At 41.4% G+C, this 25,116-nt stretch overlaps 1 protein-coding gene across 14 annotated transcripts; it reads left to right on the forward strand.

Moving 5' to 3' along the window:
- The first annotated feature begins 940 nt into the window (after window positions 1-940).
- Window positions 941-25,116, forward strand: LOC117260176 (von Willebrand factor A domain-containing protein 5A-like). Of its 14 annotated transcripts, XM_078167272.1 has the most exons (25): window positions 944-1,039; window positions 1,190-1,223; window positions 1,439-1,511; window positions 5,326-5,420; window positions 5,912-5,997; window positions 6,296-6,498; window positions 6,584-6,806; window positions 8,615-8,781; window positions 8,893-9,007; window positions 9,095-9,243; window positions 9,337-9,425; window positions 9,578-9,722; window positions 10,247-10,326; window positions 10,906-11,020; window positions 11,154-11,312; window positions 12,072-12,175; window positions 12,559-12,773; window positions 12,960-13,025; window positions 21,137-21,202; window positions 22,188-22,253; window positions 22,876-22,902; window positions 23,572-23,631; window positions 23,839-23,978; window positions 24,245-24,368; window positions 24,488-25,116. In XM_078167272.1, the coding sequence occupies exons 5-25, from the start codon at window positions 5,955-5,957 to the stop codon at window positions 24,565-24,567; spliced, it is 2,436 nt and encodes an 811-aa protein (XP_078023398.1). In that variant the 5' UTR covers window positions 944-1,039; window positions 1,190-1,223; window positions 1,439-1,511; window positions 5,326-5,420; window positions 5,912-5,954; the 3' UTR covers window positions 24,568-25,116. The 14 variants fall into 14 exon arrangements, with proteins under 14 accessions (XP_078023405.1, XP_078023393.1, XP_078023404.1 ...); XM_078167267.1 differs by lacking the exon at window positions 5,326-5,420 and having other exon boundaries at window positions 943-1,039; XM_078167275.1 differs by lacking the exon at window positions 5,326-5,420 and having other exon boundaries at window positions 5,915-5,997.

Here is a 25,116-nt window from a genome sequence, read left to right on the forward strand (position 1 = left end):
CATTCAAATTTAAATTTACTTTATTTACTTTTACAATGATAAAACCAAATTTGTTCTGATTCAAAAGACCAATAAACATATCAATAAGGGGAAACGCCAAATGAAGTCAGAAAAGAATGGGATTTAACTGTTATTAGGTCAGAGCCGCCCAAGGCATCACCGAACTAAGCACCTGCTTAGGGCCCTGTGACCACTAGGGGGCCCCCAAGAGCAATTAACTTAAAAAAAGAAAATAAGAAAAAAGAAATTAATTTTTTTTTCCATGTGTGAGTGATGATGATTCACATATCATATTATCAAATCTACGTTCTTGTACAAAAAGAAAATATTATGTTAACAGAGTGTAGTTTCCTACTGCCTCTCTGCTCTCAATGTCAGAGCTCCATTAGTCTGAGTGGGCGGAAGTTCGCTGCATAGATCAGCCTCTCATTGGGCGGAACGAGCCACCCGCTGAAGTCCCGCCCTACCACCTCCGGTTGTGTAGCAGTTTTCAACCGTTTTCAACACGTCCTTTACTAACTTTTGCGGTGTTTGATCTTGCGGGGATGTGTTATGTATTGTCCATTACCTTTCTGGTATTGTTGTTCTTACCATTGCTGGTATGTAATTATTATATAATGTAAGTTAACGGTTAACTGTCACTCGTGGTAATACCATCATGAATGTACATTGTTCCTTTTTTCACACACATTCTGGTTATATAATGTTAATACTGTGGAATAAGTTTATTAGATTCTGGTATAGGCCTTTTTGTTCATTGTCCTGGTTTGATGTTAAAAGACAGGAGGAAGTATTTAACTCAGTGTGTTAAGTTGTTGATGAGAAACGGGGGTGGGATTAAATAAGTTTTCTTCTTCCCACTCCTTTTCGAGTTGTAGCAGTAGGTCACTAGGCCAGAGACCAATCAGGGGAGACAGGAACTGGAGGAGGGGCTGATTGGCAGCAGGTGAGACTGCAGGTGTGACTGCAGGCTTCACTCTCCTCAGATCCTTTGTGTGCTCTCCATGTGGCTGTGACTGTTTAATTCCCTGTGGCTCCGGTAAGCTGGACTTTTTTTTTTTTTTTTTTTTTTTTTAGCATTGTTTCATAATCATGTTAGCATTTTAATTGTTAGGGTACTGTAGGGGTGAGGCTGAGGTATTTGTATTTTAATGATTTTAATACTGGGTCTGCCATAACCTGTTTGTAGGAAAAAAGAATGAAAAGTTGACTCTGATACAAAGGTATGTAAAACATGCAACATTTAAACATTGTAATGTGCCCTACAAACTAAATTAACAGTGCTTTGTTTGTTTCTAGGCATAGCACTGACTGCTGTTTATTTTACTTTAGTATTACATGTTTTAGCCTTATTGATTTTATTGTTTTTATTGTTTAGTATAGGATTGGAGTTTGTTTAGTTTGAGAGTTTTAACATTCTGTCTCCTTCTGTTTCTAGTGTTGCGGCTGGTGGGGTCCTCCATTCACCGGTGTGGTTGGGGTGCTGGGAGTTCACTCTAGATGGTGATATGGTTTGTGGTTGCACATCTTTATTAGTGTGGTGTTTTATTTGAAGTGTGTCGGGTTTATATTTCTTTTGAATACATAGCGGTTGGGAGGTGTATTGCACATTGGTAGTAAGTCTTGGTCCAAGGCTAGAGCCTCTTACTACCAATGTGCAATACACCCCCCCAACCGCTATGGCGGCGCTGTGGCGCAGTAGAAAGCCGGTGCACTCATTCATTGCAGGACGAAGAAGGGCTGAAGAAAATTTCAAGACATCCCGAGATAAAATGCATGTTTATTGAACAATAACGGATATACAAACACACGGCAACCCCCGTACACCTTCCTAACATCTGTGCCTATGAGGTGAGTACATTACATGTTTGAGTTGAACGTTTATGAAGACGTGAATCGGTCTAGACCGGGAACCGCCAAACGAAAAACGGGGTTCGTTTTCAAGACGTTCATGCAATGAACGTTCATGCAATGAACGTCTTGGTCCAAGGCTATTCCAGTATACAAACTGTGGAAATTTGAAGACGTCATAGCTCCTACCCACCCGGCGGTACCCCTTTCAAACGAGCATACCCATTAGTCATGATGACTGAGATTTACTGACACAGTTGTGGGTGTGTTTTGCAGCAGCTGGATCAACAGTCACTGGTTTATGAACCTCCCGGTGCTTGTTCCCGTATATACAGAGGAAAAACATTTCTTTTTTAATAGACACAAGTCACAGGTAGGTGTTTGGTCTTTTCATTCGAGTATGATGAGCTGTTTCTAAATGTCTGCGAGTCTAGGAGAAAATAAGGAAGCAGGTTCTCACACTTACAGTGAATCATAGGTGATGACTTAAAGAGATGACAAACAATTCGCTTGCACTCAGCCAGCGAGGTCTTTTTTAATAAAATCCGTAATGCATCGTTATACGCAACCTGTAGTCTTTTCATGCTTGCTTTCTTGTACTTAACCCACAGGTGTGCGGTGTACATAGGAGTACAGTACGCTTTGAACAGAGATATTTTAACGTCATCTGAACATGAATAAGACCTGCGAGCAAGAGTATTTGCCTGTACATAGGCTATAGTTTGCAGCACTGCCTATGAATATCATCATCATCTGTCATATCTTCTGTAAGGAAATGGCCGAGGTATTTGGCCTTTTTACAGGGAGCAATATTATTATTTGACAGTTTAAATGCAGGAAAGGCCATTTTTTGGTCCTCTCTAGTGCGACAGATCATAACATGACTCTTGCTGGCAATATATTTTATGTCGTGTTCAGCACCATACACAGAGCAGACATTCAGCAGCTGCTGCAGACCAACACTGCTCGGGGAAAAAACAACCAAATCATCCGCGTACATGAGATGGTTAACTTTTTTGTTACCAACCATACACCCAGTATTACACGCAGTGAGTTGCCGTGATAAATCGTCCATATACAGGTTAAAGAGAAAGGGGGACAATATACTCCCCTGTCTGACACCATTGCTCACACCAAAAGGGGCAGACACACTGGGTCCCCATTTAACCTGCATAGTTTTGTTGGCGTACCAATATGCCAGGACCCTCACTATGCTTGAAGGCACACCTCTTTCAGCCATTTTAGTGAACAGTTTTTTATGGTTAACTCGATCAAAGGCCTTGGAGGCATCAATAAAACACATGAGGACTGAAGAGTTCTGATTTTTATACATACAATTTCTTTCAGAGTATATATATATATATATATATATATATATATATATATATATATATATATATATATATATATATATATATATATATATATATCCATATATCCCCTGCAACACTTTCCAGTTCCTCCTGGGGGACCCTAAGGCGTTCGCAGACCAGATGAGACATGTAATCCCTCCAGCATGTTCTGGGTCTGCCCCAGGCCTCCTACCAGTGGGACGTGCCTGGAACACCTCCAAGGGGAGACGCCCAGGAGGCATCCTGATCACATGCCCAAGCCACCTCAACTGACCCCTTTCGACACGAAGGAACAGCAGCTCTACTCCGAGCTCCCTCCGGCTGTCTGAGCTCCTCACCCTATCTCTCAGGCTGAGCCCAGCGGAGGAAACTCATTTCCACAGCTTGTATCCACAATCTCATTCTTTCGGTCACTACCCAGAGTTCATGACCATAGGTGAGGGTTGGGACGTAGATGGACCAGACCTTTAATTCCCTTTACACAAAACTGTTGCTCAGCAAAGTTCGGAAATACGATGTACGAAATATGAAGTTCTTTACTTGAACTAGTATGACTATGACATATTAATTTTGTGCTATGTTGTGACACTTGTTACACAGCACCTGAGGATAACAGCTCCCGGCATACTGACACAGAACCACTTTATCTGGTTAAAGCAATATTTATAACTTGGATTAATTTTTATGAAAAACACTTGATTCTTCTGAATCCTGGGTAATCAAGGGTTGGACACATTTTATGACTTTGTGACAGCTTCAGAGAAAGGGAGTCACCACTTGTTTTTTCGTCATGTCAGTAAATCTACATGAATTACAGGCTAGTGAAAGGGACTGGGCGTTTAATTGGGACTAGGCGTTTAGTTGAAGTTTTTATGGTATGACAAGCATCCCCAACTGCGCTTTTCATTCTTTTGCTAGCATCTAAGCTAACAAGAAAAACACAATCCAAACTAAAGCCTTCCCTCAATACCTCTTAATGTTAGTTACTGCTTTAACTACAAACCCATTGTGTAAAAGTCTAGAGTTGAAACACAGAAGAGCTGGATATTTTGATTTTGACATGAAAAACACTCTCACCTCAATGCCAAGTGTCTTAAGCCTGACATGACCCTATAGGTGACCTCTGAAAACTCCAAAAAGAATTAGGTGCCAACATTTTTAACAGCACACTTTAGGGAGTAAATGAACATGACAACCAGCCCATGTGACAACCAACCCTGCTCTCCCAGAGGCTATACTTCAATAAGATCCACTGTTGAGCCATATGACCTTTCAGAAAAATGACAATATTAACACAGCAAATGTCTGCACAAGTTGTAGTGGAATAGTTAATTTTTTGAGTGACAATATGTGATGTCATTATTTGTCTTTGTGATACATAATTCACACCAAGCTCTGTCTGAGCAAACCAGAGAAAAATGGATTTTATGTATCTTAAATAATGTGCTGCTTTAAAACATTATCGCAGTTTGAGACATCATTATTTGAGTAACAGTTGGACAGCGGATGTAATGATAGTTTTTTTTTTTTTAAAGATATTTTTTTGGGGCTTTTAGCCTTTAATGGATAGGACAGACAAGTGTGAAGGGGGGAGAGAGAGGGGGTGCAACATGTAGCAAAGGGCCACAGGCTGGAGTTGAACCCGGGCCGCTGCGGCAACAGCTTTATACATGGGGCGCCTGCTCTACCACTAAGCCACCAGCGCCCCAGATGTAATGATAGTTATTTTTTTTGTAAATAAGTGTATGAAAAAAATGTATCTGGAACAACTTAATAAAAAATAAAGCAGAGAATCTGAATGTCATTCACACAGATTTAGAGAGAAAGAGAATTGTTGCTTAATAATCTGGGGAATTGAACTCCCTGGATTAAATCTGTGGTGACAAGTCTTGGTGTGAGCCTTGATTCAGATCTAAGCTTCAAGTCCCACATTAACAAGGTGACAAAAGCATCATTTTTCACCTCAGAAACACAGCTAAGGTACAACCATTTCTAAATGAAAAAGATGCTGAGAAATTGATTTATGCCTTTATTGCAAGCCGACTTGACTACTGTAATACACTTTATACTGGCCTCCCAAAAAACACCACTGAGAGACTTCACCTCTTTTAAAACTCTGCAGCTCTGCTACTAACCAGCACCAAGAGGAGAGAACACGTCAGGCCAGTCTGAACTGCTCTGCACTGACTTCCTGTTACATTTAGAACAGATTTAAAGGTATATATATCTATACAAAGCCCTAAAAATAGGCTTTGACCCAGCTACATTGCTAACTCCCTTTTAAACTATTTGCCTCAAAGAACACTGCGGTCATTGCTGCTGGTTTATTGGAAATTTCCAGGAACAGCTGGAAGAAGATTGGGGATGCAGCCTTTGTCATTTCTGCCCCTGAGATATGAAACACACTACCTAGATATCAGGGGCGCCAGCTGGCTAAATATTTTTAAAAGAAAGTTGAAATCTGTTGACTTTAGCCTTTAACTTGCTCTGACTTCCTGAAACAGGTCTGAAACTCTTTTTTTTAACTTTTACTTTCTTTTTACGCTTCATACTGCTGCAACTCTTAAAATCTTACTTGATATTATGATTTATAGTTTTACAACTCTATGATTTTATAAATCAGTTCTGCTATTATTAATGTAGAGTTGGCCTACCTTAACACATTTTAAAAATGCTCAGTTACTAACTTTACCTTTTTGTCACTTCAGCAGAAAGTCCTCAAATACTAGTCCTACTTGCTGTACAGGGGTGATGGAAATCTGCTGTGGTCTACTTACTTACCAAAAGGAATCAGGTAAATGGCTGAAAACAACGAAACAGAGTCTAATTTGACCTTTTGTCTGGATAAATCATACAAGACTTCCTATTAGTGAATGTTATGATATTAATAACTACAGCATGGTTAACAGTTAACAGTATCAAATCATTTAGATATTTATATTTTTGTTTTCGTATTTTCTGTGTGTTGGTGTGTGCAAAATGTCTGGGTGTATTTGTCCATGCAAATGTGTGTTTGGTTATCAGGGAGGCAGCAAGCAGCTTCTCTTATCAGTTATTGATTGGTCAATAACTGCCAGCTGTTTCTGTGTCAGTTCCTCTAAAGAGCATCGAGGTGGAGGTGGAGGTGAGGGACCATGTGGCTACAGTGGTCTCCACTCTGAACTATGAGAACAAGGAGGACAAACCAATAGAGGCATTATTTGTCTTCCCTCTGCCTGGAGATGCTGCTGTCTGTCATTTCAGTGCTAAGATTGGACAAAAAGAGATTGTAGCTGAGGTGAAGGAGAAACAGAAGGTGAGCTGGACAGCAGAGACTAACTCACTAAAATGGAGCTTAAAAACACAGCAAATGTTGCTCACATGTGTCGTCTGTACTCCAGGCTCGTGAGGAGTATGATGATGCACTGAGCTCCGGTCAGCAGGCCTTCCTGTTGGAGGAGAGTGAGCAGAGTCCAGATATATTCTCTCTGAGTGTGGGCAGTTTGCCTCCAGGAGAGAGCGCCTCCATCAGGCTGGAGTACGTCACTGAGCTGGCTGTGCAGGCTGATGACGGGCTGAGGTTTTGTCTGCCTGCTGTGCTCAACCCTCGCTACCAACCTGAGGGTAGGAAAACCAGCCAACACCTTCATCATGAGCCCTGACAGTCAAAAGCCCACCTTCACAACAGTGACAAAACACTTCAGCTCAAAACATTTGCAACAAGCTGTTAATTCTCATACAACCTGCCAGCTGTGCCCAGGGGTGAACATAAAACCAGTCGTGTGAAAATAAAGTCAGTGAGAATGAAGTTTCAACTTGACTCTCCAGAATAAATACACATCACTTGCAAGAGCTGCTGACAAAATGATGCACACATGATGTTTTTCTGAAGCCATAGAAAGATGAACATGACATTTGAAGAGCACACTTTCAGATTCTGGTTCTGGACTTCGTAAAATGTTTGGGTTGAGATGAATGTAGTGTGTTGACACTTACTGTGCCTGTTTAGTTTTTATACAAGCTTTAAAAATGTGACTGAAATGAGAATGAAGGACTGAAGAGGGAGGTTCAGTCTGTCTCAAAACCCAATATTTCCTTTCGTCAATTACCTGACTAATGGAGTGTTTTTATGTCTCCATGCTGCTGATAGTCGTAGCCAGAGGTATCTTGTTTTCAGGTCTGCCCGATGGACGTTCCATTCTTGTGAATGTGATATCTTAAGAATGCCTTGAGGGACTTTATCCAAATTTGGCACAAACGTCCACTTGGAGAAAAGGATTAACTGAATAGTCTTTGGTGGTCATACGTCAGAGATCAGGGTCACTGTGATCTCATCTGTCTTATTCCCATGAATGCAATATCTCAAGAGCACCTTGAGGGTATTTTCCAAATTTTGCACAAACATTCATTCGGTCTTAGCGATGAACTAAATAGATTATGGTGGTCAAAGGTCAAGGTCATCGTGATCTTGTATCTGTTTCATTCTCGTGAACGTGGTATCTCAACAACAAGTTGAGGGAATTTCTACAAATTTCGCACAAAAATTCACTTCATGTCAAGGATGAACTGATCAGAATTTGGTGGTCAAAGGTCAAGGTCACTATGACCTTGCGTCCATCTCACTTTGTGAAAGCGATAGCTTAAGAACACCTTGAGGAAATTTCCACAAATTTGGCACAAAGGTCCACCTGGACTCACAAATGAACTGATTCTAATCAAGGTCAAAGGTCAATATCACAGTGACATCATAATGTTCCACAAAAACACTTTCCTGGACATTACTCAACGTCATAACTCAGGAACAGGAGGGGAGACAATTTGGTCAGATACTGAATTGGTGTCACTAATCTTGGTGGCCTACCTTGTAACTTTGATAACAAAATAGAATATCTGTGCTGCTGGGGACAGGGTGTGTGTGACGAATCCATGTTTTCACAGACATGGGTATAAACTTTACCTTGACAGGTTCGTGGAGGCATACGACCACAAGGCGGTAATTCTAGTTCCACTATATGCCAACAGCGCCTATTAAGATTGTATAAATGTAAGATTTTTAGAACCCACTGTGACACACTTAGCTAATTAATGAAATTGTCAAGTAGCTTACAGAAATTCTCAGTCACTTGAGCTCAGATGCTCTTTTTGGTTTAAGGTTATTTTAAGTGACTTGAGGAGTAATATGATGAATAAAGTCATTGAAAATTCATTCACATAAAAGTATTGTCATTAAGTGGTATTGTCCATTCATTATTATATTAAGAGATGATTATATTAATCGGAGGAGAAGCTTAATTTTGCATTACTGTGTCACATCTTTTCTTGGTCTTTCAATGTCCTGTCCCATGTATTTGTTAGCACCTCAGCAATATGCATGTATTTGTTTGCCCTATGTCCCCAAAAATTACTTCAAACGTGTCTGTTCTTGTTCACAGGTAGTGAAGGTGCCAGTGTCCAGGTGATCTGTGTTCCAGCCTCTCTGGTTCCCTACAGTCTGTCTTTCTCTGCCCGACTGTCCTCTCCTCGTCCAGTCTCTAAAGTAGAGTCTAACTGTTCCCTGGATCCTCTCCAGTACCTCAACACAGAGCAAACCCAGGCCACGGTAGCTACTGTACAGTGCTGATGTGTCTGCTGTGTGTGATTGTTCCTCAGTACTGAGAACAAGATGTATATGACTTGATTTATATTTCTGAGTGTGTTTTGTGAACTGCAGGTCAAGTTGGCCGCAGGACACAAGTTTGACAGAGATGTTGAACTGCTGATTTATTACAAAGATGCCCACCAGCCCACTGCTGTGGTGGAGGCAGGACAGGCGTCTGCCAAGCCTGGTGAGTGCAAATTAGTGAAGATGTGTTAAATATAAGAGGTAATCATTTTTATTTTTGTATAGCTGAGTCACGTATGTTGTGTTTCAGGCACTCTGATGGGTGATCCAGTAGTGATGCTGAGCCTGTACCCTGAGTTCCCCCAGGCTGTGATGTCTTCAGTCGCCTCATGTGGAGAGTTTGTGCTCTTATTGGATCGATCTAGCAGTATGTCGGGGTCATGTATGAAGAGTGCCAAGGTATTCATTGTGTCATTTGCTATTTTTATCATTAAATCATCCAATGTCTCTCTCACACAGCAGCCTTTATTATCTTTTCTCTCTTCCCTGGAGGATACTCTGCTGCTCCTGTTGAAGAGCTTACCAATGGGCTGCTATTTCAACATCTACAGTTTCGGGTCCTGCTATGAACACATCTTCCCGTAGGTCCTTAATGTCGTTCAGACCACAAAATAAACGCCTTTGGTATCACTGCCTGTGCATGTATATATGTGTATATACATATATACATATATATGTGTGTGTATGTTGATGTAAATCGTGTGAAAGCACTCGTGTGTTTATTTCATGACAGTAAGAGTGTGGAGTACAGCCAGAAGACCCTGGAAGAGGCTCTGAAAAACGTTGAAGTGATGGACGCTGATCTGGGAGGAACAGAGATCCTTCAGCCCCTTGAACATATTTACAGCCAGCCAACCATTCCCAATCAACCTAGACAAGTACTAAACATGCCACACACACACACACTCACCCATCACAGAAAGTGAGTTAGTAAGTAGCTAACAGTGGCCCCTTGATTAAGTTGATAATGTTGCAATCATTGGGCTTCATGCGGGGCTACATTTTCTCTTAATTTTTTTGTTAAGAGAAAATATAAAAGAAGTTATTCCAGATGCATCAAATGTTCTCAACCATCCAAATCTGCTCTTTGTGCTGAGTGATAAATCCCATTTGATCATAAGTAACCTATTAGCATGGGTAACGACCCCTAAACACTATAGCAGGAGAGGTGATGCTGAAGAATTGGAGAAATGCCACCAATACAGAGCGTAAGACGAATCGTTAATTTGACGAGTTACAGTGAAATCAAAAACCCAGCAAATGCAAAACAAAATGCATTTTAAAAACTAATTGTTAACAGGGTCTAACACAGGTTTCAGAGAACACGTTTGGTGACTCAACACATGCTGCATGTTTCTGGGTGTGATGTAACTTCGAGTGACATGTAAACTGTCCTCCGCAGCTGTTTGTCTTTACAGACGGAGAGGTGGGGAACACCAAACAAGTCATCAATCTGGTGAAGAAGAATTCAGGTTCCCACAGGTGAAACCACAAAACATGACAACCATCCACAAAACTCTTAAGTGCTATATCGCAGGCAACTGGATGTGGTCGAGTTTCTTGAAGACCTTTTACCTCTGATCCAAGAGGCTTCTTCAGAGAAGATTACCATTACCTGGATGGCTGAGAATCTTCATCAACATGTTGCTAAACAATTTGGGAAGAATCCCCTTCGACTGGTACGGGAATTTGAAAGAACATCTAGGAAGCTGGCTGATTACAGATGATGACAGAAACCACCTGCATTACAGTTTGAAACTCCAAACAGCTTACACTTGGGTTCAACTGTGAAAGAACACAGGGCTGCAACCATCCTTTAGAGGGCTCACAACCAGCTGCTCAATGAGAGAGAGGAGACAGATTCATGTCACCATTCTGAAGACGCCTCTTGAATAAGAGGTGAAACATCTTCAAGAAACCCAAGCAAGTTCAGTTGACTGCGATATAGCACTTAAGATTACCATGATATGGATGACTGAGAATCATCAACACTGACAAAACTCTCAGAATATGTTCCGTGTTTGATGCTTTGTGTACTTAAAGAAAACTCCTGTATTGTAGGTGTTTCTCTTTTGGAATTGGGGAAGGGGCCAGCTCTGCTCTTATCAACGGGTTGGCCAAGGAAGGAGGAGGTCACGCTCAGTTCATCACAGGGAAAGAGAGGATGCAGCCTAAAGTAAGACATATAAAAGAAACAAATGCAACAACTTTATATTTTAGACAGAAATCATGTTTCCATATCAATAAGTAAGTGAAAACCCAGTGCTTCTCTTGACTTATGGCAAAAAAAAAAAAAAAATCCTCAACAGGTGATGCAGTCGCTGCGATTTGCTCTCCAGCCAGCTGTGGTGGACGTCTCAGTCGAGTGGGATGTGCCAGAGGGAGTTTCTGTTGGTGCTCTCTGCCCACCAATCACAACACTTTTCCAGGGTCAAAGGTCGCTGATTTACGCCCAGCTTACTGGACAGGTAGGAGCAGCATCATCTCATAGTGAAATATCTATTTATGCCTCCACGCTGGTGACAACTGTGGCTGATAGCAGTATGATTTCAGGTTGTCCGTTTGTCCCATTCCTGTGAACCCGATATCTCAAGAGTGCCTTATAGGAATGTCTTCAAATTTGGCACAAACATTGACTTTGACTCAACAATGAACTGATCAGATTTTGGTGGTCAAAGGTCACTGTGATGTCACAAAACATGTTTTTGGCCATCACTCAATAATTCATACACTTATGACAAAATTTCACACAAATGTCTAATATAATAAAATGGTGAATTGTTGACATTTTATATCCAAAAGGTCAAAGGCCAACTTCACTGTGACATTATAATGATCTTTTCTGGCCACTATTCAACACCATAACCCAGGAACAAACAGACATATTTGGTCAGATACTGAATTGGTGACACTAATCTTGGGTTCCCACCTTGAAATTGTTTTAATGTAACAGAGCCCCTGTGCTGCCAGGGAGAAGATATGTGTGAAGCATCCACGTTTTAGAATATGTCATTTCTTTGCAGCAAAATAAATCCATATTTGAAGCGTTGTCAATTGTCATGTCTACATGAGTCTTGGCAGACATGGATGTAAATTGTAACTGCAACTTGACTGCTTTGCAGAGACATACAACCTGCCCCTCAGCAAACTATATGACTACATTATATGTCTTTTTATCCAGTATGTGATTTTAACAAACATGTTTTAACCCTGTGATACTTTCTCAGAGTTCAGAGGCAGCAGAGGGCTGTGTGACGGTAAAGTACAGCCTGGCAGGTCATCCCTGTCAGAACCAGCTTCACTTCAGTCTCACACCTGCAGACGACACTGGGTAGTGAATTTACAATTAAAATATGAAGTTAATGTTCAGTTCAATGACAAATATTAACATATTAAGTGTCTCAGTGAGAACAACGCAGAGATTGCCTTTGAATGTAGTAATTTTGTTTTTAAAACAATGTGAATCAAAAATGCAAAGTGTGCATTTTAAGACTGAGTGAGCTGTTGGCAGAAATAAAACCACATTTTTAGGGTTTGTATGATGTGGCAGAGTGGAAAGCAAATTGCTGATGCTGTTGTGATATTGTTGCACTTCTGTGTTTAAATCTGAATTGGTTAATTCTGGCTATGTGGACCTATAATAACATTGGTTAGACATATTTGCACTCATAAAACAGTCAGATAAGTTTCCTCTGTGTTCATGCCTGCCTGCAGATTAACAGTTCACAGGTTGGCTGCTTGGACTCTGATCCGCTCCCTGGAAGTCAAGGAGGAAAAGGAAGGAGGAGATGAGGAAGTGAAGAAGACGGTGGTGGAGCTCAGTGTCCAATTAGGAGTGAGCAGTGCCTTCACTGCCTTTGTTGCTGTCAACAAAGGCAACGGCGAGGCGATTCAAGGACCTATGGCTATTGTAAATGTCCCAGTATCCAGTGAGTGTTATACCGACAGCAAAAGAATAATGAATGTGTTTTACAATGCTTTTATATTGATTTTGTTTGTTAACCAGGGTTGATTCTTCAGTGCTCAATACTTGTGTTTTTTAATGCCCAAATGTGCCTTGGATGAAATTCTCCAGATTTAATGGTCTACTCTCTTTTTCTATTTTTATCTCAAAGGTTACAGATTTCTTTCTGGTTATGTGTGTGCTCCCGATGAACCTGTGCTATTGTCTACAGAATTTGGTGCGTAGTACAAGTTCATTTGTTATTTTAACATAGCTTTTCTTAATACATAAAAACATAGCAATACAATACACGTAAGGCATTTAAGACAATAAATTGCAACAAAACAATTCATTTCTCTGGTAAAAATGGTATTAAATATTTATTTGCATTTCACAGTATCGTTACTTATGATAATATACACATCGCTTATGGAAAGACACTTCCTATAAGCGATGTGTCTTGGAGGGAGCTTTCAAAGAATATGGACACAAAGGGATTCTGCCAGGGAAAATTAATCCTGCCTTAATAAACTTAATCTTTGTTAAAATCACAATACCAAAAGCGTAGCACACAAGGAGTGTCACATTCTTAAGCACACCTCTAAACCTTTTAACAGCTGACATTTACTGGGGCACTTGATGGAACTGAGCTATCATACGGCCTCATGCTCTCTTCACTGTAACGAAATTTGTTCCACCCATGCTGTTCTGTCCAAAAACCAAAATGAGAGAGCGAGCCTTAAGTTGACACGTGTTTCTTCTCCGTCAAAAAAAACCTCACACTGAATCCTCTTCTTAGGGAAAACAAAAATGTTTGTTTATTGATCCACGTTGTCTTTACAGTATAAACTTGCTCAAAAATACAAAATCCACCAAAATATCTACATTCCCCAACACGGTCGGAAAACTGTGTGGCTCCACTCTCCACACATGAGCAACTAACTAACTTTTCTCCTCTGTCCATGCATGGCAAAGCTGCCGGTCTCTTCTTAACGAGACAGTAATATATTTCTCCTAGTGACTTTACTTCTAACTCACATGCATAAATGTAAATAGTAAACACTACTAAGTATTATAATTGCACAGATTACATGCATTGTACAAATTAAACAAATAACATGTACATATGTAAATATTGTAAATATGTGAATACTGCGTGGCTCTTAAATATGAGTTTGGCTCCTACATCACCGGCCCCTAATTGTTCTCAAGAGGCTTGAAACAATTACTTACCTTAAATAAAAGGAGCCATATACTAAATAACAGAAACTGTGTACTAACACTAGCAAACAAAAAGTTCAATGTACATTCTCAACAGTCCTTGTAATACAAAAGGATATTAGAGTCAGAGGTTGCTAGCACGACTCATCAGGGAGTTCAGTCTTTACCATCGGCTAGCTCATCCTCTTGAAGCAGACAGAGTTTAGTAATGGGTCTGTCCAAAATGCTGAGACGGACTCGACGAACAAGACCCTTCTTGTCTGGAATCGACTCGATTACCCTTCCCATCACCCAAGAGTTCCTAGGTGCAGAGTCATCTACCAGAAGCACAACATCTCCTGAAGTGAAGTTCCTTGAGTTTCTTAACCATCTTTGCTGCTCCTGGAGCTGGGGAAGGTATTCTCGAGTCCAACGTTTCCAAAATAGATCGGAAATGTATTGGACTTGTCTCCACCTCCGCTGAACGTAGAGATCTTCCTTGTCAATAGGCCAGGTGGCAATGATGGTTTGGTCTTCAGCAATATAAGGTGGTTGGGCATCAAGGCTTCCAAGTCGTTTGGGTCATTGGACGCTCTTGTGATTGGTCGGCCATTAATCATAGCCTCCACTTCACAAAGCACAGCCTGAAGGCTTTCCTCATCCAGAACTTGTTCTTTCACTGTAGAGTTCAAGGCTTTCCTCACCGATCTAATCAGTCTCTCCCAGACTCCCCCATGATGAGAGCCGGTGGGAGGATTAAATGTCCACTTGATCCCGTGCTGATGAAGGTAACCTTGAATCTTTGTGTGATCCAACTCACTGATGGCCATTCTCAGCTCGCGTTCTGCCCCAATGAAGTTTGTCCCATTGTCAGAACAAATCTCCTCCACTTGCCCTCTCCTGGCCACAAAACGACGTTCGGCGTTGATACATGAATCTGTATCCAAGGACGAGGCGACTTCTATATGTATCGCTCGTATGGTCAAATCAGTAAAAATAACTCTGTATCTCTATACTAAGCTCCGCCCCCGCTTGACCTCGAATGGTCCAAAATAGTCAACGCCTACCCTGGAAAAGGGAGGATTGTCTGGAAACACTTTGTCTTGAGGAAGATCCGCCATTACTCTCTTCAGGATCATCTGATGTAATCTCTTCACAGCCTACCAGGTTCTTTGGCCATTCCTCCATTGGGCTGTAGAGAAAATCTGGACCAGAGATCCATGTGTCATTTTTCATGAAGGCCTCCACCCTTTGTCCTCTTGATGCACAGTCTGCTATGTTCTTGGTGGTGGTCACATGTCTCCATTGTTCGACTGTGGCGTCTTTCAAGACAGTAGAAACATGATTAGCCACAAATGTGCGGAATCTTGTGGTTTCATTTTGGAGGTACTTGAGTACAGCTGTACTATCAGTTCAAAATACTGAGTCATCCAGCTCCAGCTGCAGCTCTCTCCTCAGAACCTTATCCATTTTCACAGCGACTGTTGACACAGTCAGCTCCATTCGTGGAATGGTCGGTTGCTTAAGAGGTGCCACTCTGGCCTTCCCCATCATCAGGACGCAATGCACTTGATCTCTTTCATTTTTCAAGAGCAGGTAGCTAGCAGTGCCATAAGCATCTTCACTCGCGCCCACGAAGTGATGCAACTGAGCATGTGAGTGACCTCCAAACCCAGCTGGTTTTATGCATCTGTCGACCTTGAAATCTGTCAGTTTAGGAAGTTGTGTCAGCCAGTCTGCCCATCGTTGTTTGACCTGTTCTGGTAAGTCATCGTCCCAGCCAATTTTCATCCTGCTCAGGTCTTACAAGATCATCTTTGCTGTTAACACCACAGGTGCTAGAACTCCTAGCGGGTCGTAGATTGAGCCAACGACTGACAGCAGACCTCTTCTGGTGAAAGGACGATCCTTGATGGTGATCTTAAACTGGAAAGTGTCTGACTCTACGCACCAATGGACACCCAAGGCTCTCTCCATTGGAAGTTTGTCGTGTTCGAGATCCAGATTCTTCATCTCCTTTGCCAGTTCACTATCCGGTATAGAGTCAAGGACTTTGCGGCTGTTGCTGACCCATTTCGTGAGGCGGAAACCGCCTTTGGCACAGATTGCTCTTAGATCCTGGCACATTGAGATGGCGTTCTCCTCTGTGGTCACAAACTTAAGGCAGTCATTTTGGAGCACTGTGTCAGTCACAGCAGTCTCAAACTCTTTCCTGTGGTCCTCAGCACACTTCCGCAGTGCAAAACTGGCACAACTAGGTGAGGAGGTAGCACCAAACAAGTGGACCACCATTTTGTGCTCGACCAACCTTTGCTCACAGTCACCACCAGGCCACCAGAGGAACCTGAGAAGGTCTGAATCTCCCTCAGGCACCCTGACCTGGTGGAACATGGCCTCAATGTCCGCCATAAATGCCACAGGCTCTTGTCTGAATCGGAGTATGACACCCACAAGACCGCTCGTCAGGTCAGGTCCCTGCAGAAGTTGTTCGTTCAAAGACGTTCCCTGGTAGGATGCACCACAGTTGAACACGACCCTTAACATCTGCTTTACAGGGTGATATACCCCGTGGTGGGGTATGTACCACACCTTGTCATCCCTACGTCCAAGCTCTTCACCTGACACCTGCACTGCATACCCTTTGTCAATGAGGTCTGCCATGAAAGCAGTGTACTCTTTGTGAACGCTGGGGTTCCTGTTTGAACTTCCTTCGTAAGTTAGGTGCTCATTGTTCAGCTATCTTACGGTTATTTGGCATGTTGACCATCTGGTTCTTCAGGGGTAGACATACAATATAATGCCTGTCCACAAGTTTAGCTGATTCCGAGACCATGTCCATGAATCGATGATCTTCTCTGGACATCTCAACTTGTTTGTCTTTTCCTCTCTCAGGAAAATCCAGCTTAAATTGCTGCTGCCACAAGTCATCAAGCCGTGTGATGGATATGCGGTTTGCTGTAACCTTGTAAGTTTTCCCCTTTTGTTGGTTAACAACATGTTCCTTGAGCGGTCCATTTACAGTCCATCCTAGCCTTGTTCTCACAGCATACGGTCCATCATTAACACTGTTCATGACCTCCCATGGCTCCATGGCCTTGTACGCATTGCATCCGATGAGCAAACCAACTTCTGCATTGATTTCAGGAATATGTACATCTTTAAGGTAAGACCATTGTCTCAAGTCCTTTTGTCGTGGTATGTTTTCTCGACTTATAGGAATTGTCCTTCTAGTGAAGACATCAGGAAGCTCAAGGAAGTTGTCCTCTGCTAAGCTGCTGACCTCCAAGCCCGACGCCTCATGAGCAGCAACAGGTTTCTCGTCACCCATGGTTCTCAATAAAATACTCGTCCTCCTACCAGTGACCGTTAGTTGATTCATCAATGTCTCTGTGCAGAAGCAGTTTGTGCTCCCTGGGTCGAATGCATATGTTTCCACCATTTTACTTCCTTTAGTTGTTTTGACCTGGACAGGTACTATAGAGAGTGTACACTCCTCTCCGGCCCCAGTGACTCCACAGGTTTTATTTCCAGCACAGACCAATGCACTGGTGACTGAATGGCTGTCGACATTATCATCTTTTTTATCTTCCTGTTCCCCTGTATCATCTCGTTTTTTAAAGCGCAGAAGAGTAGGGTGCATCAAGGAACACTTCTGGCAGCACAGCTTCTCTTTGCAGTCTTTGCTCATGTGGCCATGCTTCAAACAGCCAAAGCACAACCCCTTGCCTCGCAAAAAGTCAACTTTCTCTTTGTGTGGCTTGCTTCTTATCTTCCGACATGACTCTAGGCTGTGCTCTCCTTTACAAAAGATACATGGTTTCTTCAGAGCACTGTCGGACATAATGTGTAACTTGTGCACACTTGGCTCAATGTCTCTCGTGGTGTCTTTGACCTTACAGTCCATCTGCAGAGCACTAGTGGTGAACGTTATGTTACTTCCACTGTTCTTCTGTGCCTTGGAATCTGCATGCATTTTCATAGATGGTTTGGCTGGTGCACTATCTTTTATGTCACCAAAAATTGGATGCATGGTGATTTTGGCTTGTTTGTGGATGAAGTCAGCAAGGTCTTTGAAGTTGACTCTCCTGTCCTGTTGTTCTTGGATATCACATGCCAAAGACCTCCATCTTTCTCGCAATTTGTATGGAAGCCTTGTGACTCTGGTTTTCATGTTGCCGTATGAACATATGGTAGTTAAGAGGATCTCCTTTGAAAGTAGGAATGTCCAACGACGGTAATGTAGACCCTCTATGTTGTTTCATCATTAACTCTGTAATGTTGGTTTGTTGCTGCATAACACTGCATAATGTCTCCACAACGTCATCATTCCTAGTAGTATTTCTACTTGGTTGCCTTGCATGATCAGGGTTACTTGGTTGTAGTTGGGGAGGCCAAAATGGATCATCTCCCACATGGCTGAGTTGTTCATGCCTTGCTCCTGATGCTAAACCTCCTATTTCCACACCCGACTCGTGAATTGGATTCCCTGGTGACATGCATCCAGTCGCAAAGTCATCCAAAACTTTGAGTTTGGCATCTGAAGCAGCAATAGCAGTTTCTATTTCCAACTCCTCTGTTTTTGCCTTTAATCCAGCTTCCTGTTGTTCCAAATCCTGTTTCCACTTCAGCCTTAAGGCGGGCAGATGAAGCAGTGGACGAGACAGACCTCCCAGATTCAGATCCACGTTTACTACTCCTTCTACTTGTATAGGATACACTATCCATAGGTTTCACACCTCTTCGTCACATGTCTTTGCTTGTTTTACATATTCTTCGACCATCTCAATCCATTTTTCAGCTTTCGCGATGAACATGTTAAACTCACTTGCTTTGGGTTCATACCAACTACACTGATCCTCTTTAAATTCCTCTTCAGACATGAACTGTTGTAGGGCATAGTTACGCTCTCCAAATTCTCTGACCAACACTTGGTATTCAACTCTCAGCTGCAGTCTTTCAGAGCTTACGTTAGCATCATCATCCATGAGGTGCTCAATCTCCCTAGTCTTGCCCGTTAGCTGAGCAAGCTTATTACTCCTTAACTGTACAAGCTTATTCCTTTTTTCCTCTAAGGCTTTATCCGTCATTTTACTTGCCTCCTTTCAGTGGATGGCTCTTCCACCTGTTCTTGCATTGTAGTGTGTCAATCAAGCTATTAATTGCTTTACAGTATTGCATGTAGCACTGTTAATGCACTTAATCCACGTAAACTTGACAGTCCAAGAGTTGCACTATCAGTGCAGCTATCCAAAGAATTTTCCAGAATCACAGAGATTTTGCCGTTAACGTTAGCTTAACGTTAGCTTAAGTGCACTCAGCAGCTTACCAGACTCCTTTACGGATGTAGGCGACTCCTCATTTCAGTATTTTCCTTTCATAGAAATCCATCCACTTGATGATTCTTATTCCATGAGCTTCTTTTTCCGCGAGGAGCGAGTTTTCCGGCTATTGTTCTGTCCAAAAACCAAAATGAGAGTGCAAGCCTTAAGTTGACACGTGTTTCTTCTCCGTCAAAAATAACTCACACTGAATCCTCTTCTTAGGGAAAACAAAAATGTTTGTTTATTGATCCACGTTGTCTTTACAGTATAAACTTGCTCAAAAATACAAAATCCACCAAAATATCTACATTCCACAACACGGTCGGAAAACTGGGGCTCCACTCTCCACACATGAGCAACTAACTAACTTTTCTCCTCTGTCCATGCATGGCAAAGCTGCCGGTCTCTTCTTAACGAGACAGTAACATATTTCTCCTAGTGACTTTACTTCTAACTCACATGCATAAATGTAAATAGTTAACACTACTAAGTATTATAATTGCACAGATTAACATGCATTGTACAAATTAAACAAATAACATGTACATATGTAAATATTGTAAATATGTGAATACTGCATGACTGTTAAATATGAGTTTGGCTCCTACATATGCTTTTCCTGCTATGGCAAAGCAAAATGTCTGCTGTGAAAAAGGTCTGTTATATCCATATATGTGGATGTTACAAGTCAGCTAGTCCCCACACCGCTGGTGAATGGGACAGTGGTTGTGAAGTTCAAATGGACCAGTTCAACAAAATCAGAGGACAAAGATGGACACGCTTCTGTCTCCTCAGGGAGAAGATACACTGCTGTGCTTTCTTGACCAAAATCTCTTCTCTATCAACAGTTTTCAGCAGAATTAGCAGCTCCTTCAAAAAAGTTACATCCATGACCCTTCGAGTGGACAAAAATGTCCATTTTCTAGAAACTTTTGTAGTGTCCAACAAAAGGTCACAGGGGGGTGATTTTTGGCAAAAGGAGGGGGGGGGGGTGATTTTGGGTTAAATTTGAAAATCCCAACTTTCAGCATGAAAATCCATTATTTGAACCTGTAATGCATTTTTATCCTACCCATGACCCTTCAAGTGGACAGAAATGTCCACCTGTCATTTAGCCATTTGTTATTGTTGCTATCCCATCCATTTATCATGGATGGGATGAAAATGCATTACAGGGTCAAATAATGGATTTTCATGCTGAAAGTTGGGATTTTCAAATTTAACCCAAAATTACCCCCCCCCCCCCCCCCTCACAAAAATCACCCCCCTGTGACCTTTTGTTGGACACTTTCTAGAAAATGGACATTTTTGTCCACTCGAAGGGTCATGGATAGGATAAAAATGCATTACAGGGTCAAATAATGGATTTTCGTGCTGAAAGTTGAGATTTTGAAATTTCACCCAGAATGACACCCCCATGCAAAAAATCACCCCCCTGTGACCTTTCATTTGTCTGTGAGGAAGTTTTGAATTTTGGAAATGGACAAAAATGTCCAGGGGTAACACCCAAGGGTTAAGCGTTGTAAGAAGCCATAGGTCAGTGTCCAATCAGGAGTGAGCAGTGCCTTCACTGCCTTTGTTGCTGTCAACAAAGGCAACGGTGAGGCGATTCAGGGACCTATGGCTATTGTAAATGTCCCCAGTGAGTTTTATACTGACAGCAAAAGAATAATGAATGTGTTTTACAATGCTTTTATATTGATTTTGTTTGTTAACCAGGGTTGATTCTTCAGTGCTGAATACTTGTGTTTTTTAATGCCCAAATGTGCCTTAGATGAAATTCTCTGGATTTAATGGTCTACTCTCTTTTTCTATTTTTATCTCAAAGCTACCAGATGTGTTTCTTATAAACTGTGTGCTCTCGATGACCCTGTGCCATATTCTACAGAATCTGGTGCGTAGTACAAGTTCATTTGTTATTTTAACATAGCTTTTCTTAATACATAAAAACATAGCAATACAATACACGTAAGGCATTTAAGACAATAAATTGCAAGAAAACAATCCATTTCTCTGGTAAAAATGGTATTAAATATTTATTTGCAAGGGGGGGTTATTTTGGGTTAAATTTGAAAATCCCAACTTTCAGCATGAAAATCCATTATTTGAACCTGTAATGCATTTTTATCCTATCCATGACCCTTCAAGTGGACAGAAATGTCCACCTTTCATTTAGCCATTTGTTATTGTTGCTATACCATCCATTTATAATGGATCGGATAAAAATACATTACAGGGTCAAATAATGGATTTTCATGCTGAAAGTTGGGATTTTTAAATTTAACCCATAATTACCCCCCCCATGACAAAAATCACCCCCCTGTGACCTTTTGTTGGACACTTTCTAGAGAATGGACATTTCTGTCCACTTGAAGGGTCATGGATGGGATAAAAATGCATTACAGGGTCAAATAATGGATTTTCGTGCTGAAAGTTGAGATTTTGAAATTTCACCCAGAATGACACCCCCATGCAAAAAGTCACCCCCCTGTGACCTTTCATTTGTCTGTGAGGGAGTTTTGAATTTTGGAAATGGACAAAAATGTCCAGGGGTAACACAAGGATTAAGCGTGGTAAGAAGCCATAGGTCAGTGTCCAATCAGGAGTGAGCAGTGCCTTCACTGCCTTTGTTGCTGTCAACAAAGGCAACGGTGAGGCGATTCAGGGACCTGTGGCTATTGTAAATTTCCCCAGTGAGTGTTATACCGACAGCAAAAGAATAATGAATGTGTTTTACAATGCTTTTATATTGATTTTGTTTGTTAACCAGGGTTGATTCTTCAGTGCTGAATACTTGTGTTTTTTAATGCCCAAATGTGCCTTGGATGAAATTCTCCAGATTTAATGGTCTACTCTCTTTTTCTATTTTTATCTCAAAGCTTACAGATATGTTTCTTATGGTCTGTTTGACCCCAGTGACTCTGTGCCATGGTCTACAAAATTTGGTGCGTAGTACAAATTCATTTGTTATTTTAACATAGCTTTTCTTAATACATATAAACATAGCAATACAATACACGTAAGACATTTAAGACAATAAATTGCAAGAAAACAATCCATTTCTCTGGTAAAAATGGTATTAAATATTTATTTGCATTTCACAGTATCATTACTTATGATAATATATATTCAAATCCAGGATGGGGGGTTCAAATTGAATTTCCCCTCGGGATTAATAAAGTATATAAAAAAGTATATATATATAAAAAAAAAAACCTATAGGATGGGGGGGGGGGGGGGGGGGGGCCCTTCTGTGCAGAGTTTCCGGCTTCCTCCCACAGTCCAACGACATTCAGGTTGATTGGTGGCTGTTAATTGTCCTTAAGTGTGAATGTGAGTGTGAATGGTTGTCTGTCTCTATGTGTCAGCCCTATGATAGTCTGGCTACATACCCAGGTTGGCTACATACCCAGGTTGTACCCTGCCTTTTGCCCAATGTCAGCTGATATAGGCTCTAGCCTCCCCGCGACAGGATAAGAGGTTACAGAATATGAATGAATGAATGAATGAATGATAATATTCATCATGGTTTCATGGTTTCTAATTTTTCAATCTTTTTTTTTTCAGACTCTGCAATAACGAAGGTACAATCAGGTAAAGGTCTTTCTCTTTGTTTTAAATTACTTGCAGGAATCCTTAAAAGTACTTTATAGGTCAGTGTAATTTTTCAAACTGACACTGTAAAAAGAAGTGGAGATTTTTTAATAAATTGGGGTGAACATAGTTTTGTTCCTGCCTCTCAAATAACCGAATAATTACATTTAAAAAAGATAGCAATGTGTCTTTCCATAAGCAATGTGTCTTGGAGGGAGCTTTCAAAGAATATGGACACAAAGGGATTCTGCCAGGGAAAATTAATCCTGCCTTAATAAACTTAATCTTTGTTAAAATCACGTGTTACGAGTGTCACATTCTTAAGCACACCTCTAAACCTTTTAACAGCTGACATTTACTGGGGCATTTGATGGAACTGAGCCATCATACGGCCTCATGCTCTCGTCACTGTAAGGAAATTTGTTCCACCCATGCTTTTCCTGCTACAGCAAGGCAAAATATCTGCTGTGAAAAAGGTCTGTTATATCCATATATGTGGATGTTACAAGTCAGCTAGTCTCCACACTGCTGGTGAATGGGACAGTGGTTGTGAAGTTCAAATGGACCAGTTCAACAAAATCAGAGGACAAAGATGGACACACTTTTGTCTCCTCAGGGAGAAGATACACTGCTGTGCTTTCTTGACCAAAATCTCTTCTCTATCAACAGTTTTCAGCAGAATTAGCAGCTCCTTTAAGCGTGGTAAGAAGGCCTCATCTCAGACCAATGGTAAGCAAACCAGTGGCGTGTTGACTAGCTTTTCTCAAAGATCCTACAAATTCATATTTACCTTGGATCTTGCAGTATGTATCTGTATCGTTTCTGTGTGTGTCTTTGAGTGTGTGAATAGAAAGCAACCACTTTCCTTACAATCCCTGTTATTCCTGCACACAGATTATTTTGTGTTTACACTTCCTTTGCTTTTCTCCTCAAAAGCTCCATCATGTGGGGTCGCAGGTAACTTCCTGCAACTGGTCTCCCTCCAGAAGGCGTCTGGCTGCTGGGAGCTGGATCCAGATCTGGCTGCTGTACTGGGAAAGACCACCGATGAGGTGGAAAAGTCAAAACCTGCATCGGTGGGTTGTCGCCAAGTAGCCTATAAGAGTGCAACTTCATAGATTATATTTAGGTTGTAGTAATGGTAACAGAGTTCACCAGGAGCATCACACAGGAACAGAGGAAATAATAAAACAGAATTAGACCAAATACGGATATGTAGTGGGTCATATCTTTACAGCAGCTAATCGCATTTCAGTGTAAGGACATCTGGTGAGCTTAGCCCTTGAATCTGCACCCGTGCTGTCAGCCAGAACATCTGCATTTCTTTGCTTTGGTGAATTAGGAGAACAAAGAAGTGTGGGCCACCATTCTGGCTCTGATCTGGCTTCATGGTTTCAAGATGGATGCTAAGGATGAGTGGGAGCTTCTGGCAACGAAGGCTGTGTCATGGCTCCGTGCTGAGAATGGTAATAACCAGAATAATAAGTGTTAATCTGTTGTTTATAACAGTGTTTACGGTTAAAATCAGCAATTTACTCTCCTCTTGCTGACACTTGTGTGTGTGTTTCTTTTGTATTTTTCTCAGCACCATGTGTGACAGAGTGTGTAGAAGCTGGGAATGCTCTGCTGGGTGTCAACGTGCAGAAGGATGCCCTGGGACTCTGAAGTTGTCATCAAAGCAGTTTTTCTTTAGGATTGGTATACAGTAGCAGATTTACTTGAGCCTCTGCTGTATTTTCTCAACGTTGCACCTCATTCTATGCACTATTCACATTGCATTGCCAAACTCCATGGAGATGTGCACGGAGAAACACGTGTTGTGCCTTGCTGTCCTCACTATATTTGCACTGTACTTCATCCATCAGCCATGTAACGGCAAAAAACAAATGAAGCTCTTCTGTTTTAAGCTGTTTGATGTTGCTTTTTATCTGAAACAGTCTTTATTCATCTATGATATTCTGACAAAGTGAATGCAAATGCACCATTAAAATGTAAACTGACAATACAGGAGGCACACATGCACTTGAGTGGACACTGAAACTAATGTATCTATAGGCCAGAATTACACTACTTTTCCTGTCCTGTCCTGTCCTGTCCAGCCTATAATTCACATAAAAATCTATATGAAAACAAGATTGTGAGCTTTGTTCTCAATGTTGTCTCATTACTGAGGAAGTGTTTTAATAGATTAAATGCAGATACATTAAGACTGTC

This window comes from Epinephelus lanceolatus, chromosome 4 (genome assembly GCF_041903045.1).
Source record: "Epinephelus lanceolatus isolate andai-2023 chromosome 4, ASM4190304v1, whole genome shotgun sequence".
NCBI lineage: Eukaryota > Metazoa > Chordata > Actinopteri > Perciformes > Serranidae > Epinephelus > Epinephelus lanceolatus.

Coding starts and splice junctions, on each gene's coding strand:
- LOC117260176 (XM_078167267.1), top strand. Junction 5,998..6,295: donor TACTTACCAAAAGGAATCAG/GTAAATGGCTGA, acceptor TTTCTGTGTCAG/TTCCTCTAAAGAGCATCGAG. Junction 13,026..21,136: donor GCTATTGTCTACAGAATTTG/GTGCGTAGTACA, acceptor TTTATCTCAAAG/CTACCAGATGTGTTTCTTAT.